Source organism: Oculina patagonica, chromosome 1 (genome assembly GCF_052425735.1).
Source record: "Oculina patagonica isolate OP01 chromosome 1, crgOcupat, whole genome shotgun sequence".
NCBI classification, from domain to species: domain Eukaryota; kingdom Metazoa; phylum Cnidaria; class Anthozoa; order Scleractinia; family Oculinidae; genus Oculina; species Oculina patagonica.
The window spans coordinates 9,497,473-9,516,907 of NC_135758.1; the positions used below are offsets into that span (position 1 = coordinate 9,497,473).

At 38.2% G+C, this 19,435-nt stretch overlaps 1 protein-coding gene across 4 annotated transcripts; it reads left to right on the forward strand.

Annotated features, from left to right (window-relative positions):
* The first annotated feature begins 499 nt into the window (after nt 1-499).
* LOC144655309 (sodium/potassium/calcium exchanger 4-like) lies at nt 500-19,194 on the forward strand. Of its 4 annotated transcripts, none has more exons than XM_078515556.1 (8): nt 500-587; nt 10,931-11,077; nt 12,302-12,607; nt 13,733-13,836; nt 14,574-14,674; nt 15,100-15,455; nt 15,970-16,347; nt 17,186-19,194. In XM_078515556.1, exons 2-8 carry the CDS (start codon nt 10,933-10,935, stop codon nt 17,515-17,517), a joined length of 1,722 nt encoding a protein of 573 aa, XP_078371682.1. In that variant the 5' UTR covers nt 500-587; nt 10,931-10,932; the 3' UTR covers nt 17,518-19,194. The 4 variants fall into 4 exon arrangements, with proteins under 4 accessions (XP_078371682.1, XP_078371667.1, XP_078371676.1 ...); XM_078515541.1 differs by lacking the exon at nt 500-587 and adding an exon at nt 4,381-4,643; XM_078515550.1 differs by lacking the exon at nt 500-587 and adding an exon at nt 7,944-8,040.
* The last annotated feature ends 241 nt before the right edge of the window (nt 19,195-19,435 follow it).

The window sequence follows — 19,435 nt, forward strand, 5'->3', positions numbered from 1 at the left end:
AAAAAGTGAGATTTTTATGTTACCCACGAGCACTTTTTAAAAAAAATAGCATTATTTTGGCACTTTTTTTGGCAAAAAACGAGCACTTCTTTTAGCATTTAATGCTTTTTTTACGAGCACTTTCGGTAAGAGCCTAATTGAGTTCGGCTCATGAAAAGTACGGCGTCTGAACCGGGCCTTATTTCTGCTTACGAACGCCAAACGACACGCGGCAGAAGTTGAATTTTTGCCGTTCGCGGAAAAAATAAGCGTCAAGCTGAACCTCTCTTATCGTGAAATTTAAAATATTCTAAAGAGGAGACCATAATCTCTTGTTCTATAGTTACGGGCGTATTCTCCGGGGCGGCATTAAGTTCTATGGAAAACTGCGACTTTAAAATTATGCATTCACATGCAGGTGCATGTGAATGCATAGTTTTAAAGTACGACAAATTTGACACGTCCAGCAGTAGACTCGCAGTAACATCGTCATTTGTTTTGAAATGGGTTAACAGACGCGAAACAAGCGACTGCAAGCACTATTGAACGATAGGAAGTCTTTCTACTTAAAGGAACTATCTGCCCATCATTGTGAGGTTATAATTGAGGTAAGGTACTTCTACTTGATGGAAATTTAATTAATGATAGGGTGGTTGATGCGGTCATCAGGCCATAGTTAATATGATCAGGCAAAGTAACAAGCCACCATTGTTATTTACATGAGCTGAAAGGTTCTTAATTTTTCAGCGTGTTTAAGAGTGACTTTTACGAACGGCCGAGCAAGAATTTGATTTCCTGGCAGAAATTGGAAAATCGATTTTTCTTCGTTTTTGGCTCATTATTAGCTGTAAGGTAGATAAGAAACCTGATGTAGTTTGTTTCCCCTAGAGGTCTTCTAATTTTAAGAAAACGAAGAAAATCGATTTCGGTGGTCGAAGTCACAAATTTCCTAACTTTTAAACACGAAATTAGTAATTTTCAACGGCAGTATTTAGCATGTGGTATAACATTAATTTTTTTCAATTCTTGCTCAAACGTGCATACAGATATTCTTATTAAACATACCTGAGAATTGGCTCGGGTTATTGGAAAAATTCTCACTTAGAGGGCATCAAACTTCGGCAAATTTTCACAGCATGACCGTAAACTGTGTAAATACTTCTAATTGCCAAACGCCACGAGAATGAATGTTTTAACCCCAAATGCTCGTCTTTCCTTCTTCTTGCCGAATGTTCCATTGCAAAATTCCCTTTTCAACGAAAGAGTGAGATAAAAAAGCCAACCTGGGTCAATTAAGGTCCATTTTGATCGCAAAACCTCTTCGCCATTTTGCTACCAGATTAGATTTGTGACTTACGTGACATAATACACGTGACATGAAACACGATATTGTGACGTAAGTGAGTCTGCGCAGTAAGAGCTCTGGTGTCGAGAATGTCACGGAGTTAAAATAACGCAAAACAATTCTCCAGCACCGCCAACGCAGTTCGAGGAAGCAAATTAATCGTTCTGGAGTTCTGTACACACTTTCGTCAAGAGAAAAGAACCACGATAAAGGAAAATTGCTAAGGATGAAGATGCAAAAGGAATTTCGCGCTTAACAGTTGCTTTGTTGTATTTTGGAGCCAAGAAATGTTTAGCTGTCAGTTAGGCTATTTTGATTGATATCACAACATTTTGTGGGACTACGATGCATTGGTAAATATGCTGTCTTCAACAACCCGAGCCAATTCTCAGGTATGTCTTAGATAAACATTTACATGTGTGTTTAAACGACAATTGAGAAAATTTGGAGTTATACCACATATTAAATAATTCCGTTGAAAACTGCCGTTTAATTCGACTTTCTAGTATCGTGAAAAGTATTCCCCACCTTTTTAATTATTTCAGTTCGAAGAGTTTTGCTTAAGCCCTGAAATTATATTTTAGCGAATGGAAAAGAGTGTCTCTGTTGATAGAAAGCATCCAAAGTTCTCAATGTGGCTTTGTTTGTGAACGCGACGAGAGTTAACGATAGCGAATTTCGGGTTGAAAATTGTGTCACTTTGAGGCTCCGATCACGAAAACTGACTTTGTTTTTTTTCTCGAAATTAGAAGACTTCTGGGGGGAACAAAATACATCAGGTTTCTTATCTACCTAAAAGCTATTAATGAGCAAAAAAATGAAGGAATTTGATTTTTCAATTTTCTGTCAGTGCAAGCGCGGTTTTTATTTAAAGTCCTTCTTAATTCTTTTGAAAAGCGAAGGATTCTGCAAAAGTAAGGCGCGATGTTTTTTTGTTACTTTTTTTAAAGGATGGTTAACGGATGAAAGTGTCTTACAATTACAACGAGTCATCTTTTTAAAAGGACTTGCTTTTTCTGTAGCTCTATATATTTTGCCTTTACAGAGAAATTTCTATATAATATAACTGTAACCAATGGTAGCAAGCCTTTCAAAGAAAAAATGCGTCCCAGTGGATCAAACTACACCGTTTCAAGACACCGTACTGAATATCAGCTACTTTTCAACCAAACAAGTTAGAATTTTGTTCCTCTTACTTCAATATCAGATACGAGAATTGCTCAAGCATTTGTTTTCTTGGTATATTTTGCTGGGTACAGCAAAATACATCTTTTCGGCTTCACTCAAAGGAGGGGAGTGAATGTAAATTTTACTCAGTGGGCGATCAGAGTGTCAGTGGGTGAACATCTCCTCTTCTGAATAAAACGGTTCTCCGCCTATCCTCCTTTCTCCAATTAAAAATCCCTACCATATTAAAAAAGGTCAGTACTTTCCGACTAATCTATTCCAATATTTGTGCTTGCTGTAGCAATAGCTGCTCCTATCTTCTATCTTCGGCTAAAGTTCAAAGAATGCGTGTCAATTTCATTTAAAAAAATAATAAATCGTCATTCGTTATACTGTTCTGAGAAACCGACTAGGCGGCGCGGCTGCAAGGAACACGTGCACCAGCACTGTAATTCAGGAACGACAATGTGCATTCAAAAAAAAGGTTTTTGTGACGGTATTTAAAACCGACCTATTCGTCACTGGAAAAAAAAATTGGGATAACCTGACAACTATTATTCATTTATTCGTCACTAGAATTTTATTTTGAGTGCTTGCATAGGTTGTGAATAATTGTTGGTCTCTAATAGCAACAGTCAACCAATAACAGCTCGTTCTAGTGGCCTAAACAATCCCAAAAATCTTAGGGTTGAAAGCTACCTTTTGATCTTCTTCCATTTTCGATGTGGCACCAGTCACCTTGAAGGAGCTTTAAATTGAACGGAGGAAATTCATTCTACGGTGAAGATCTCCGCTACCCTACGACCATCGACTGCACTGTAAAGCACAAGAGGTAAGGCAACTGGTGTCAAAGCCTGACGTGAGAATTTTAACACATCGGATCTTGAATTTTGTTGATCAAAGTAACAAACTTGAAAAGGTGCGATGTTCAACTGTTTCGAAAATGATGTTAAATCAAGGAGAGGGCCTTAATTGCAACCAAATCTGTCTTTTTAACCACGCAGAATGGCTATTCTTTCTCTAGTTCTATATTTTATTTCTAACAAAGACATTCATTTAACTGTTACCAATGGAAACACAAACCTTTCAAAGTAAAACGCACATCTCTAATCAGAGGGGGGTTTCAATGGGATTGGATTTTACGGTTAACGGTTAAAGTTTTGGCTTTTTTATGGCTAACGGTTAATTTATTTCCATTATGGTTAACAGGAGTTAAAAATAAATTTCCGTTTTTCATTATTGAAAAACCTATTTTCGGTCTTAGGACCATTCTGGGGAAGAAGAAGAGATCTAGTCTATTTTATTTATAATTACTGACCAAGTTCTTACGGTTAGCATATGTTACGGCTAACAGTTAAAATTTTCCACTTTTTTGGCCGTTTTATGGCTAGCAGTTAACCCCATTGAGCTCTAATAGACGAACCAAACATTCAAAGTGCCATACTGCAAAGAGCGTTTTATTTCTTTACTTACTATCAAGTAAGATTTATTTCGTCGGTGGCCGTCAAAGAAGAGGCGTGTGTGTACAAATTTTCTGCCAGTGAACGATCAAAGTCATCGCCGGCGCACCCTTAAGCTATCGGCTTTATTGATAAAGGGCCAGCTACTTCCAATTGATCTATTCCGACATTCGAGCTTGCTTTAGCGATAGCCGCTTGTATATATGTGTTTTCGTGAGTTTGCTCAAAGCATTTAATGTCATATTTCTGTAATAAGTAAAGAAAGCGTTTAAAATAAAACTAGCAAACACAAGGCCCCCTATCGCTTGAATAAACATTTTCATTCGTCACACTGTTCTTCATCGTTTCTAAGCAACCAAGGAAGCCGCCACCGGGAGCATGGGCACCAGTGCTCTGATTAATAGACGGCTGTGTACATCAACGTGACAGTTTTCAAAAACGTCCTTTTCATCTTCAAAACTGCAATGTTTGTATGGTCATTTGATGATCTATCATCAAGTCTCTAGCATTTATTATTACTGTCTTTGGACCTTGTCTGCGTTCGAATGCTGCAAATAACAAAGGAGTTAATACCATAAATTTTCGATCGCACAGTCTTTCAATGAATGAGTCGAACCAGGGAGCCTATATGCCGCAGACAAATTAAGTTCTACTCTATTCTGAACGGGTACAGGAGGTGTGAAACAGAGCAGGTAAGATGTTATTCTGTTCAATTAATAGAAATAATTGCGATGTAGTCATGATCAAGAAAAAATAGCGTATATTTTGAATCCGGTGAACCCTGAAGGAAAAGATAACCTGACATTATTGATCAAAATAACGGGTGCCTATGCGTGTTCATGACAGAGCTAAAACATGATTCGTAACTTCATTTGACGCTCGTTTGCTTCAGTTAAACAAAGAGCAAAGTGGAAAAAAGTTCTTTTACAATGGTTTCCCAGTGGAACCTCGATATATGATAACGAAGGGCCAAGGGACTGGCAAAATATTTTCGCTAAAACGAGGTTTCGGTATATTGGGGTTCTTTTCTGTCTATTTTTGAGGCGAAGAATATCGTTCGTTATACCGAAGAATTCGGTATAGAGCCCGGTTAAATCGAAAGTGTCGCTGTAACTTCGTCTCAGTATTGCAATATGTAAGCTAAGGAACGTAGTTACGTGAGATAAATTAACCGATGGATAAAATTGCGCACAAATATTCAGAATTTGGCAAGCTTTTCAATTAAAATCCCCTTTCTTATTTACCGTTCCTTTAAATAAAAGTATTTGGATAAATAAGCTAGTTCATGACGACGTTTTGCCGCCGCAAAGAACAAAATTGCAAATTCAAACTAGAACTCATATGTTAATTACAGCTCGCTACAGTTTAATAAACAAGACTTGCTTTTCTAGAGAGTAAACATGCACAATTGATTTTGTTTTTAAACGCCATTTTCCATTCTTCTTTCTAGCTTTTTTTAAAAACTGAAAAATATTATATTCAAAAAGTATATCAAATGAAACGAATATTTAATTGAAGCAATACCCCCAAACAAAGAACAGTGCAATTTTTAAAATCCATTTCCAAGACAACGCTTCTTTAAGACAACCATTTTCACAAACGTATTCTAGCCGGTGAGTTCAATAAATTAACAACATGAAACTTTCAGTGTAGAATTTTGCAGAATTTTACGTAGAGCTACACGATACAGTTGTAACAAATCTGACAGACCGGTTTTGTTATCGATTATTTGCCGAATAAAATATAAGTACAGCGAAAAACTAGGCGTCGGTAGATGTCAAGCCGAGAGAAGTGCGTGCACACCCACAATTCCTTCGCGGGGCGATCAAAGTTAACTAAGAGGGCATACGGCAGTTTTTGTTTAGCTTTAACTGAACTGCAAATAAAGGTTTGATCATATTAGCGCAAGAAACAACCGCAGACAACGTCAGCAAGGAAGGGAAAATGAAGGTTGGTAAAAGATAGGGTCAGTAATTAACCAGACGTGGGTCCAAATCCGGCATGGCAGAAAGGATGTTATACGCTTTGCATTTTCATTGAACAAATTCAGGGCTAAAACAACTAGAAACGTGTATAGCTAGTAAATTATAAAGATGGTAAATTTTAAGCTCGGTGATAAATAATAAAGATAACAATGACACGAGCATGGGACAGAGAAAAATTCTGAGTCCCCGACGGGAATTGAACCCATGGCCTCCCAGATACCGGTAGGGCGCTCTAACCAACTGAGCTATGAGAGACTCGTGGTGAGGTGGGCCATTTACTAGGTTGATATGTGACACGCGTCCTGCATACTGCTAGGGTCAGCAATGTCGAAATCATCAAGTGTGTAGTAAATAATAAAAATGGTAAATTTTAAGCTCGGTGATAAATAATAAAGATGAATTTTTTCAACAATGACACAAGCATGGGACAAAGAAAAATTTTGAGTCCCCGACGGGAAACGAACCCATGGCCTTCCCAGATACCGGCTGGGCGCTCTAACCAACTGAGCTACGAGAGACTCGTGGTGAGCTGGGCCATTTCCTAGGTTGATATGTGACACGCGTCCTGCATACTGCTGGGATCAGCAATGTCGAAATCATCAAGTGTGTAGTAAATAATAAAGATGGTAAATTTTAAGCTCGGTGATGAATAATAAAGATGAATTTTTTCAACAATGACACAAGCATGGGACAAAGAAAAATTCTGAGTCCCCGACGAGAAACAAACTCATGGCTTCCCAGATACCGGCTGGGCGCTCTAACCAAATGAGCTACGAGAGACTCGTGGTGAGCTGGGCCATTTCCTTGGTTAATATGTAACACGCGTCCTGCATACTGTTAAGATCAGCAATGTTGAAATCATCAAGTGTGTAGTAAATAATAAAGATGGTAAATTTTAAGCTCGGTGATGAATAATAAAGATGAATTTTTCAACAATGACACAAGCATGGGACAAAGAAAAATTCTGAGTCCCCGACGAGAAACAAACTCATGGCTTCCCAGATACCGGCTGGGCGCTCTAACCAACTGAGCTACGAGACTCGTGGTGAGCTGGGCCATTTACTAGGTTGATATGTGACACGCTCTTGGGCGCTCTAACCAACTGAGCTAGAAAAGTTTAGCCTAAACGATTTTTTAAATTGCAATCCACATACTATCCACAGTTTAAGTGCTCATTTTTTCAGCTGTATATATCATTTTTAGGTTTTTTACAGCACAAATATAAATTTTGGCTGTTCAAAAATCTGGTAAATCTAAGAGAGTCTTGGACTACCCATTCCGCACCGTGTATGTTCCAAACTCTGGGAAATTCCGGATTATGGACCTTTTTCGCTCTCTTTTTTATTATACGTATTTCATAGGAGACGTGATGGCTTTATAATCCTTTTCATGAATGAATTTTTGAACGCACTTTAAAATGAATACAGAAAGTTTATGCCTTGCCTTTAACAAGTTTGGTCGAACAAGGAATCGAGAAACAGAGAATTTTACAATTACTTGATTCGTCTTTTCATCGACTCTGACCCTCGACCCTTGGGTCGAGCAATGTGTAAACATGTTTAGTTGACCGAAAAAAAAAATACAAAAAAATATGTTTAGTTCAATGACCCGCCTACCTCACACAATACCAGACGAGCGAACAATTGCAATATAAATCCCGTCTGTTGTGTTGGCGGCGTTTTCGGTTTTGTAGTAGAAGAATAAAAAGAACAAAACGTAATAGCGTGTGTTCGTGGCGGCCATATTGGAAGAGTGAAACAAAAGAATGATTTCCCTTTGGGCCGGGAATAAAATCATTTTTATACAAATACATTTCATTGTTTGACTCCTGCAACATGTCTGCCATGAAAACACTCGATATCCGGCAATTTTCTTTGAAAAAGAAGTAAGAAAGAAGAGCTTTGTTCGCAAACACATCAACTTCACACATTTAGCTCATTATACCTGCCACGAATTGGTACATCATTGTTGGTATTTTCAAAACATTATTCGTAAATATTCTTTTCTAATTAGCATAGTGTACAGTGCATCTAGTCCGCCTTTTTTAAGACATTGAGTTGATAAGTTCGCTTCAGCTTGTATGGTGACTCCGATTTCCTTAAAGGTAAGTCCATCCTGTTAGTTTACTTAAACATCGTATGTGTCAATAGCCAAACGCGCGAGTGACGTCGTGACTCAGACAAACAAACCAGGATGGCGGACGATTTTCCTAAAACATTTTCTAAACCGAGCTCAATAATTCTCAATAAGACACAGCAAGTTAACCACAGCTACCGTTTCCAAAATTATTAAATGACCTTTCCGGTTCAATATTATATTTTCCTGCGTTTACCGTATTGAATAACAGCGTGGAATAGTTCAAGCAGCAGTTGAAATAGATCAAAGAATTCCACAACACTGACACTACTATAACTCGATTTTTTCGATCGCTTCTCAGAGAGAGAAGTTCAAATAGTGTAGGTCAGCAGAATAACGTTTATTTGCATTGGGGGGCAATAATGGGCAATAATTTACAGAAAGTGGGAAATCATGAAAAATGGGCGGGAGTTTTTGGTAAGTAGAATAAAATTAGAATTTAAAAAAATGCGGGAATCTTTAATTTTATTTATGCAGCATAATTTATGTCTAGACTTCACGACACGAGCCAAGTCGCTTCTTTTTCATATGTTAATGATTGGTCTTCCGAGGTCGTTTTGCTTACAATGAAAAAATAATTAAAAAAAAAGAAAACAATAGCGTGATCGCGCTTCAGTGATTTTAAAAGTAAATAGCGCCACAAAACAAACATTTGTAATAATTAGACAGTCAACACAGATTTAAAGTCAGCAAAACTTTTTCTACGGTCGTTCTCTGCACACATTACAACAATGAAATTTAATAATCGTCTTCTTGTAATTTGGAATATTTGTCTATCTGTCAATATTTGTCAATCTTTCATCTATCGGTCAATCAAGTAGACGTCAAGACATTAATTATGCTGCATAAATTTTAAAAAGATTACCGCCATTTTTTCTATTCTATTTTTTTTCTCCTCACCAAAAATTTCCCCTCATTTTTCATGATTGCCCACTTTCTGTAAATTAAGGTCTAATTCTCATATAATCCAAGTTTTACTTATTTATCGTTGCTATAGAAGTATCAATTTCCTTAAAAGATATATTCCGTCAAACTTCAATCTAAGACCAATATCTGGTGTAATTTTCATATCAGTCCTAGTCAGAGAAGACTGCGTAACAGCCAATTAAAAAGTGTTACATATGGTCCAAAAAAACTGTATAGAAAACAGAAGGGTCAAAAAGGAAACATGACGAAAATAAGGCACGCTCCCCGTCAGGAGACACAAAGAGGAGTATCGAATGGTCTTTGCGAGCATTTGCGAGCATGCGAGCACAGCGTTTTTCTTTGCGAGCACAAGCACTGACAAAAACCAGCCTTTCGAGCAACGAGCACTTGTCAAAAAGCTACCTCCACTAGAAACCGAGCATGCGAGCACTTGTAAAAATATGCGACCACGTGCAAACGAACACCCACAAAAATTTTGCGAGCATTCCGAGCACAAGCCTAATTTTGCGAGCACTACAGAATTTTGATACACCATTCATTACCCCTACGGAGACCACTGACCGCCATGTTGAAATTTCATGACTTTTTGCATAACAATCCTTCCAAGTCAGATATCAGGGATTTTTGGTGTTGGTATAGTAGTGAGAGAGGCGTACGGGAATGAGTAAGCCTTTGTCGCTTTTGTAGTACTCCGATACTAGATTTTAGATTCCAGTGGAGGGTGGATACTGGATTCCATAGACCTGGAGTCCGGGTTTCAAAGATCGACCTGGATTCCGGATTCCAAGGGCGAAAATGCTGCCGGATTCCGGATTCCCTCACATGAGGCGATAGCAGTATAATTTTTTTAGTAGAAACTTTACTTTTTTATGAAACTTTTCTACACATGTACAATAAATGATGCTTTTCAAGCGCGCGATCGCTGACTTTTGTTGTTCTAGCGATGATAGCGAGAAATTCCTTTACACTTCCTTCCACGTTTTCCGACACTTTGCAACCTCCACTAAGCGCGCTTGATAACAAAACAAAGCACAGTTATGGCTGGTTATTATTTAATAATTTGTCTATTGAATGACCATCATACTTTCTAGAATTAGTGTATATTTTCATTTTACATTGACAGCGCCATTTTATGTCGGGAGTGAAACATGCCAATTGAAGGCTAATAATTCAACAAAATTGTGAATTGACAAATCAATTGGGTGTTGCCTTGACAACCACATTTAAACAGCTGTGCATGGATTGTCATGTTTACAAAATAGCAAGTTCATCCGGTGTCTTGTTTTCGTATCGTCTCGTTTCGTTTTAGTCTCCAAAACTTTCAAACTTTACTACAAAATCTAGGGGGTTTCTAGATGAAAGGATTGGAAATTCACATTGAATTGAAATAACTAGCTAGTATAGTTGAAACATTATCAAAACACAACTTAAGTTAACATTGATTGTTTAAGGTTTACTACAGCCAATCATATTGATACTTATAAACTAATCTATTAATTTCATTCATCCATTACTTTAAGACCATTTACGTCGAGCTGTTTGTTTTATTAGCGACACAAAACTTTGTTTCCAAATGACAATATTTAACGTGGCTTTGATGCAGAAATTTAGCATAAATTCCGATGAATTTGCTAAAGCTTAAAATGTTCTTATGTTGAATTTTCAGAACGTTTTTATTTGAGAAGAATTGTGAAAGCCAACTTTCGGAATTTCGGCTGTTTTCCCGCTTTTTTTGTCTTGATCCACCGGTCGCCAATGACAGGTCTATTACTCTCTCTGCAGGTCCTTGTATAAATAACCAATAGCTTACCGCATAGATACCATATTGTGTAAGCAAATGAAGAAAACTACGGCGCTCTGATCTTTGATTTAGAAAGGTTTTTTCCAGCAGCGAATTTAATCTTACAGACATGTTGATTCGTCCTTTGTAGCTATGAGGCGAAGGAGAAGATTTAAAGTTCAATTGGCATTTGGAGGAGTCGCAACGTTCTTGTTCATCTTCTACGCTTGGAATTACCATGATCTAATCAAAGATGCTACGAGGGAAGAAGATACACCGCTTATAAGACAAGTTTCAGGTATCGTTTAACTATTGAACGTAACTGTAACAAAACAAAAGCTACAAAATCCCTTTTGTTTTGCCAAAACAAAACATTTTGTTTAGTTTTTAGTTTGACGGCCACCCTGCAAAACAAACAATTGTTTCATAAGGTAGTGTACCAGGTAGGGTTTGTTTGGGAATTTGTGCCACTTTATATTTACCTGCTCACATAAAGCAATAAAGACATACCTAGACTGCTCATTCTCGAGAAATAAGACTGGAAATATCTAAAATACTGTAGACCGATTGCAATCTTATGGAAATTCAGACTTGTTGCAGAAACATATTAAATAGTCAAGCAAAAATCTTGCCTCAGCTTGGCTCTTGCAGTTAATGTTGTGCTTTCTAGGTTTCAAAACGTGCAAAGGGGCGAATAAGTCTTATTTGAAGATAAAGTTTCGCAGAATATTTTCATAGCCCTTCTCAAAGAAGAAACTGCTTCTAATCGTGTAGCATTTAAACTACCTGTATCACTTATGAAGTTTGATTTTAAAGATCATTACACCTACTGCAATGAAATTCCCCAAGGCAATACGGCTAGTTTTGAAACGAAAAAAACAATAGGCTTATTCTATTTCCAACTGTTCTCTTGCAAAATAAATAAAGAAGTGGCAAAAAAGATAAATTAAAAAAATGTTAGTTGATTCTTAATTACGAAAATTCAGAGGCGTAAACTACCTGTTTTTTCAAGTGCTAACTAAGTGTCAATCGACAGGAATCGTACAAAAAAATCACGGAAATTGCCGCAAGAAAAAAGATGATTTCAAACTCTTTTTTATCATGATTTAACCAAGGGCTCGATTTTGGTACTTCTCATCTAGTCTGCTCAAGGGTAGTTTGGATTAGATGCCAATGATTTTCCCAACCCATTGCCAAACCTGATGGTACATTAAATACTTGTTGGCAAGTTTCTTAATTCTCCTTGCCTGTGTGTTGATGTAGTAAGAAGAAGTTAGATGTAGAACACTTCGGGTATTACAACTATCGGCAAATCTTATTTAAATTTATTGTTTGCCATGTCTGGCCTAATGCGATGTCCTTCACACGACAAACTAAAGTTGGCAAACTTTTGTTGGCAAAATCAAGTTGGTGTGTGTGAATGACACAATAACAGTTGGAAAACAAGTTGGCAAACTCAGCCTTGATGTTTATGGCAACAATTCCGTGTCATCAAATTCATCTCACCCGTTTCCTTTTTCAGATGAGTTTTTCACAGCAAGACATCTCCTCGCTCACAAGACCCACCACCTAAAAAACTGCACACCCCCATCAATAGAAGAATTCCCGAATGACCCTTTCACTCAGAAGCAAAGACAACACGGCGCTGTCATTGTTAACTTCGCTGCAGCGTTTTACATGTTTTGGGCCATAGCCATCGTTTGCGATGATTATTTTGTACCATGCCTAGAGATCATCTGTGATAAAATGGGACTTCAAAGTGATGTAGCTGGAGCCACCTTTATGGCCTTAGGGAGTTCCGCACCAGAACTGTTCGCTTCTGTGATTGGTGAGTTACTGAGTTCAAACACTAAAGAAATTTTACTTTAAAAGGGATGGTACCTCCACATTTCCAATTTTTCGGGCGCAAAATGTAAAGTTGTACTTTTGCATTCATGATATGCTGCAGGTTCTCGCATCCTGCAAAACTAAACACGCTTTAAAATCTCACAAAGCCAAAAGATATACTATTGACAAAAACAAGATATAACTTGTTAACGTTGTAACGAAATATTAAGTAACTGTCGTAGAGAAAGCACGGGCTACAGCAAAAACCTGTGAGTAAGAACCTAATTTTTAAGAACCTGTTAGGCTAGACCCCCACAATGTAAGAACCTCTTTAGCCTAAAATTTGGAAACAGGTTCTTATTTTCTTAAATCGATTAAAAATGCACTTTCAGGAAAATAAGATAAGTCAACATTCTGGATCCTCTTCACTCCAGTTGCAATGTAAATACCAATGTTGAAAATCATAAAAACACTTATTCGGTATTCAAATTTCATACAAGGAAAAGGCTGAATACCACTAAAAATTCAATTAGAAAGAATGTATTTTTTTTTCTTCTGAAACTAAGAACCTAAATAGCCCAAATTTGTGCTTATTACCATTTATGAAAGAACCTGTTTAGGCTAACTTGGGAAAATGCAGGTTCTTACTCGCGGGTTTTTACTGTTTTTGTCAGCTGTTCACGCTTTGATGGTTGACAACTGGGCTTTAGAATGGCCAGGTCATGGGCCGTCCATGTTAGAGTCTGTAAGTAACGAGTTTGAACTGAAAAGCTGTGACCCAGTCTCAACATTCTTACTGATAAATGACAAAAAGAAAACTGATAAAAGTTAATCATAATAAAGATCTTGCATAGCGCCTTCATTTGTAGAGTAACTTTAAGTTAAACTGGTGTTTTGCAATGAATGTCAATTATCGACCTTCCGACAATTCTACCTTTGTCAGGATTACAAGACAAAGCCGCGAGAATCTGCGAACTGACGAAACAACTTGAAATTTCACATTGGCTAAATAAATCAGTGCATAAATTCACATTTTAATTGACCTCGTCCTACCAGTCGTGCTTGAGGAAAACACATTATAAAGAACTTTACACTTCAACTACTGTTATTTTTTTTTTTCATTTAGGTGTCTTCGTCACAAAAGGCGACATTGGAGTCGGCACTATCCTAGGGTCAGCTGTTTTTAACGTGCTATTCGTTATTGGAGTATGTGGCATTGGGGCAGGCACGGTAAGCTTACTCATTTTCATCAGTTCATCATGATGCACTACAAATGATGACCGCCGCCTTTCCCAGGCAAGAAAATTTAATAAATGTCGGAAAAAGTTAGAAATTTTGTCAAAGTGAAGTGAGTGGTAGAGGCATGGTGATGATGGCATCGATTAACATGTATAGTACTCGTGTTACAAAAAGTCCCTGCCTTTATCTTCCTGGGGGCATTTGAATGGTCTTTGCGAGCATGCTAGCGTAATGTTTTCTTTGCGAGCACGAGCATTGACAAAAGTTAGGCTTGCAGGCTACGAGCACTTTTCAAAAAAAATACCTCCACTTAAAACCGAGAATACGAGCACTTGTAAAAGTATGCGAACACAAGCAAACAAGCACCCACTAAAATTTTGCGAGCATTCAGAGAAGAAGCTTAATTTTGCGAGCACTGCCAAATTTTGAGGGACCATTCATGACCCCTCAAAGGGGCATATCGCAGTGGCATGTGGCAGGGACAAAATCACAACTTGTGAACACACAAAAAAATGTAGCAGAGACATCTTGCAGCGACAGTTCCCCTCGTGTGATACTTTCCAGGTGATTTGTCGTGGCTACATCTCCCTGCCACATATTCATGTGTGTGTGCGTGTCCCCGCTACATGTCCCTCAAACATGTCCCCGCAACCCTGTCTCTACGTGTGTTGGCGGCAGCTTTAAGTGTATGGTGTTTTTTAACGAGTAAAACATTTTTTTTCTGACAGGTTTTGTACTTGGCCTGGTGGCCTCTAGTAAGGGATAGCTTGTTTTACCTCTTCAGTCTGGTCATCCTTATGTTGGTACTCATGGACAACGTCGTTATCTGGTGAGATTTAAACGAATGGTTCCAATTTTGTAATGAAAATTGACCATTGAAAAACTTTTTTTATACATTGCCAACCAGAAACAAGTAAAAATTACGAGAACAGTAAGTTTTTTTCTTTAACTTGATGATACCTCTCAATCCTTCCTAGTTTTAACCATCAATCTTCCTTTTTGGATTATTTTAGCTCAATAGCTTTCTTTCGATTTTATACCAATTTTAAGGTTGAATCCAAATTCGTTTAAGAATAATGAATTCTAGTAAAAAAACATTTTTATAATAATCAAAACCCCATCGTTTAAACGTCTTTGCTCTTTTGAATAAACGCCAAAGGTCCCCCTACCCTTCTCCCGCCATCGCGACCCCCCTCCCCAACACTATTTAGCATTAGCACGACATCTGAATTATTAAACGTTATAACCTTACAGGTCAGAAGCAACGGCTATGGTTTGCTTCTATTCAATATACCTTCTTATAATGTTCTTCAATCCTCGCATCGAGGCCTGGCTCTACAAAGTGACGAATACAACAAGCCCGGAGTACAAGTCCGAGCTACATGCCACAAACGGCAAGAAAAACGGATATTCGCAAGTTCCTACCGATGATGCCGAAGATTCCGAATCCAAAGAACCAGCAGAGGAGGGTGAGGAGAAAAGTGACGTCGAGAAAAAAGCGCCCGAGGAAAAAACTGACGTTGAGAAAGGCACGCCCGAGAAAGAAAAGGAGGACCAAGGGAAAAGTAAACAGGAGAAAGAAGGGTCCAAGGATCGCAAAGGATTTAATGGTAAACAATTTCCTTGTCACGCAGGAGCTATGTTGTTGTACAGAATGTTACTAGAGTAGAACGCCACCTAACGAAACCCTCGTCAATACCGCCATTGTGTCTATTACAGCCACTTGCATTGACCCGAACCACATTTTTTTATTAAAAAATAATGATAAATAAATATTTAAAGAGAAAAAAGCTCTAGCTGTTTTCATGCGGGTTCTATATCCCAGTCGAATTAGAATTTAAAAAATTATTGGTTTTTCAGGGGGGGGGGGGAGGAAAACCGGAGAACCCGGAGAAAAACCCTTAGAGCGAGGACGAGGACCAACAACAAACTTATCCCACATATGACACCGGGTCTGGGGAATCGAACCCGAGTCACACTGGTGGGAGGCGAACGCCCCCCCCCCCCCCCCTCCCTGAAGCTAGAAGTTTTTCTGGTTTCCTTCTTTCCAATTTCTTTAATTGCAATTCACTGCGAGGATCATTTCTTCACTTTAAAACTAACTTTTTCTTCTCGTTTTTCCAGAAAGTGGCGAACATCTTGCTCATCATCATGAATATGATCAACATAGACCTCATGAAGTCCCAGACCTCACGTTAGGAACGCCGTTGAGTCCTCCAGAGGGGATCTGGGCCCGCATCTGTTGGACCCTGGGGCTTCCAATCAATATTTTGTTTTATTTCACAATCCCGGATGTAAAGAAGGAATCCTGTCGCAAGTTCGCGGGATTCTCGTTCGTGATGTGTATAGTGTGGATCGGAATCACTTCGTACATTCTTGTATGGATGGTCACCATTATTGGATACACATTCATGATTCCTGATACAGTAATGGGCCTTTCACTTGTTGCGTTTGGCAGTAGCGTGCCGGATTGCTTATCAAGTCTCTTCGTTGCACAAAAAGGTAAGGTTGAATCATCAAGTTAATTGTACTGCGCGTAATGCCATTGCCATTTTTAGTTTTATGTTTTATTTTTTACCTATTTTTATGCATTCGCGCCTTCGCGCTAGGAGTCAATAAAGTTGGTACACAAGTTGGTAAAGCAAAACGCTTAGAATTTTTCACGCTTGAGCCGTTTTTTCGCTTTGCGGTCATCAGCATAACAGGAAAATGCAAGTTTAAAAAAAGTAAAAAGGAGATGGGGAAGGGAAGGGAAAGGAAGGAAGGAAGGAAGAAAGGAAGGAAGAATAACCAAGCAGACAGTTGACAGTGAAATGTTAGTTTTGTAGCTTACTCTTCAAGGTGAAAAAACTTTTGCTGGCTTTTTGTTGGCTGTGACGTCATATTACGTCACGTGACGTCATTAGAGCCGCCATCTTGGATTTCACCATTTTCTTAGGAAGTCAGAAAATAACGGAAATTGATGCAAAAACAAGCCAGAATGCTTATGGAATATAAAAATAAACAAATCGTTCAATTTTCTTTCAAAACAACTGGAAAAAATAAAGAAAATGTTGAAAATGTCGATTTCTGGACAGACTTGCTTGTAATTATGACGTTACCATGGCAACGTCAAATATCATGGACAAATGGTTGACATATCAAACTTTTTGCAAGGGGTGAATGAACAGCTACTGAAAGTTTCAGCACTGTAGAGTAAATCCTCTTTTCAAAATTTCGAAAATTCCTTACCGGGGGTGGCACCCCCCCCCCCCCCCCCCCCGCCTTGTACATCCGAGGGTTAAGTTTTGTTTTCGTATATATGTAAACAATTAATTTTGAAATAAATTTTCTTTCCTAGGTGACGGAGACATGGCCGTATCGCATACAGTTGGCAGCAATGTGTTTGATATTCTCCTGTGTCTGGGCATCCCTTGGCTTGTTAAGACCACTGTATGGGACTATGATTCGACCGTGGTTATCAACAGTCACGGACTTTTCATATCTTGTTTCTTCATCCTCGGTTCCATAGCCGTCACACTGTTGATTATTTACTACTACAAATGGGTTTTAGACAAAAAAGTGGGCTGCATATATTTGGTATTTTACTTTATATTCATGGGTATATCGATCTACGTAGAAATGAAAGCGTTTGGAAAATATAACCCACCCATGTGTATCGTGGACACTTAATTCGAAGTCATCATAAAAATTCTCCTCGTTAGACTCCACACATATCTTGTAGGATTAGTTGGGAGATTTTGGTAATTGAACAAAAGCGCCAGACTGTTGGTCTTAAGGTAACATTCTACGAATGTGTGTAAGATGATATTTTAGTATCAAGTAACACTGGACAAGCCTTCGGGCTTAAATAATGGGTTTTAAAAAGACATTAGCCTGGGACAAATAAGTGTTACTTTTTTGAAGACTTTATAAACTGGCATGTACAGGATTTAAACAAATCTTTGTCAACAAGCCGTCTGTCAGTTAGAATAAAGTATAGCTCAATTATCTTCGAATTAATCTTATCGACTTTTTTTCTGATGCTTTCATTTATTGGAAGAGTTGATAGCTTTTTTGTGGCTAAGTAAGAATAGTCAAAAATCGTAACGTTATGTCAACAATTAGACTATTTATTCTAGTTTCCTTCAAAGGATAGTCAATTTGGTATAAACTTTTACTGTAGAATCGAATCTTTTCTTTGCTCTAGCCAGCAAAAAATGATATTTTATGTATTTTTCAACATGGCTGAAAAGCCATGATGCTTTTTAAATCCATGCGAGCGTTGAGTATCGGCGAATATAACAGTCAACGATATCGTAGCCAATCAAATTCACAGATGCGAGTTAGACCATGCATGGCAACTTAAATGTTAGTCAATGCCAGGATTCAAGATAAACCTTGAATATAGATAGTCCAGATACCACTTCTAGCATGGTACTTAAGAAGTGATTAAAGGTCTTAAGTTACTTTACTAGCAAGGAAGAAAAATATATAGGCCAAGGGTTACTGAAGAAGAATTGGGGTCATTTGCATCAAATCGCGTTCTTCCGACTCACCCAATATTAGATAATATTAGGTAGTAAAAGTGTGAAATTACGGTTACCTGGTACAGATTACGGGTTTATTTTTCTATAAATGATTTTACTCCACTTTTGTATGGATTTGGTATAGACAGTGTACAGTCCGTCCGCTATTTTTCACTGCTCAAATTCAAACGTCCAGCCCGCCATCTTGACTACCAAACTCAAACCCCGCCACCCTTACCCTAAGTAGTTTTGGCTTCAGAAATCCCCGACGACCCCAGGTTTCGCTCGGCGATCCAGCGGCGAAACGTAGCGAGACTACTGAATTACACTCTACGATTTGGATGAACCGGTCTTTATTACTTCACATAGGAGTTATTATAGAGTTTCATTGCATTCTCGCCTTTTAGATCCTATCTACCGCAAGTCTAGATCTGCTTTATTCAAACCTTATGCATAAATGACTACCACGCTTTTCAAGTTTTCCTTTTCCTTTGGTTGCTATGGCTTCGTTGTCAAAGCAACTAAGTAAGTAACCTTATTTTTGTGACAAACAAGAAAAATACTAGCCGAAGGAAAGGATCCTTTTACTAATAGGGATCCTTACAAAGCAATGCCTCTTTTAAAAACTTATATGCTTTGGCCAAATTAAAGTACAAGAGGAGTAATCTTTGTGGAATAATAATCTTTTAAATATGAGCCTCGAAAAACAGTGGTGGCCATTTATGAATAGTATTATGGTGTGTGTAAGTATATAGCTTTTAGCCTGAGACAAGGCGATCGATGCAAGTGATCAATTTGCGACCGGCGCATACAACTGGTAAAATAAATTTGCCAACAAGAATCGTATACAAGTGATCACTCTCCCGAGTCCCCTCTCTTATTGTTAATTCCGAATCTTAACAGTCGTCCCTTAGCTTTTGCATTCGCGTCTAAAGGTGGATTTCCACTAACGCGTAATTTTTTACGTGCGTTTACGTGCGTGAAAAAATTTAGAGACAATGTATGAACGACTTGCGTAAACGTCCTTTAGGGCCTTTTAACATGATTCCGGAATGACTTTCATTTCGGAACAAGTTCATTCC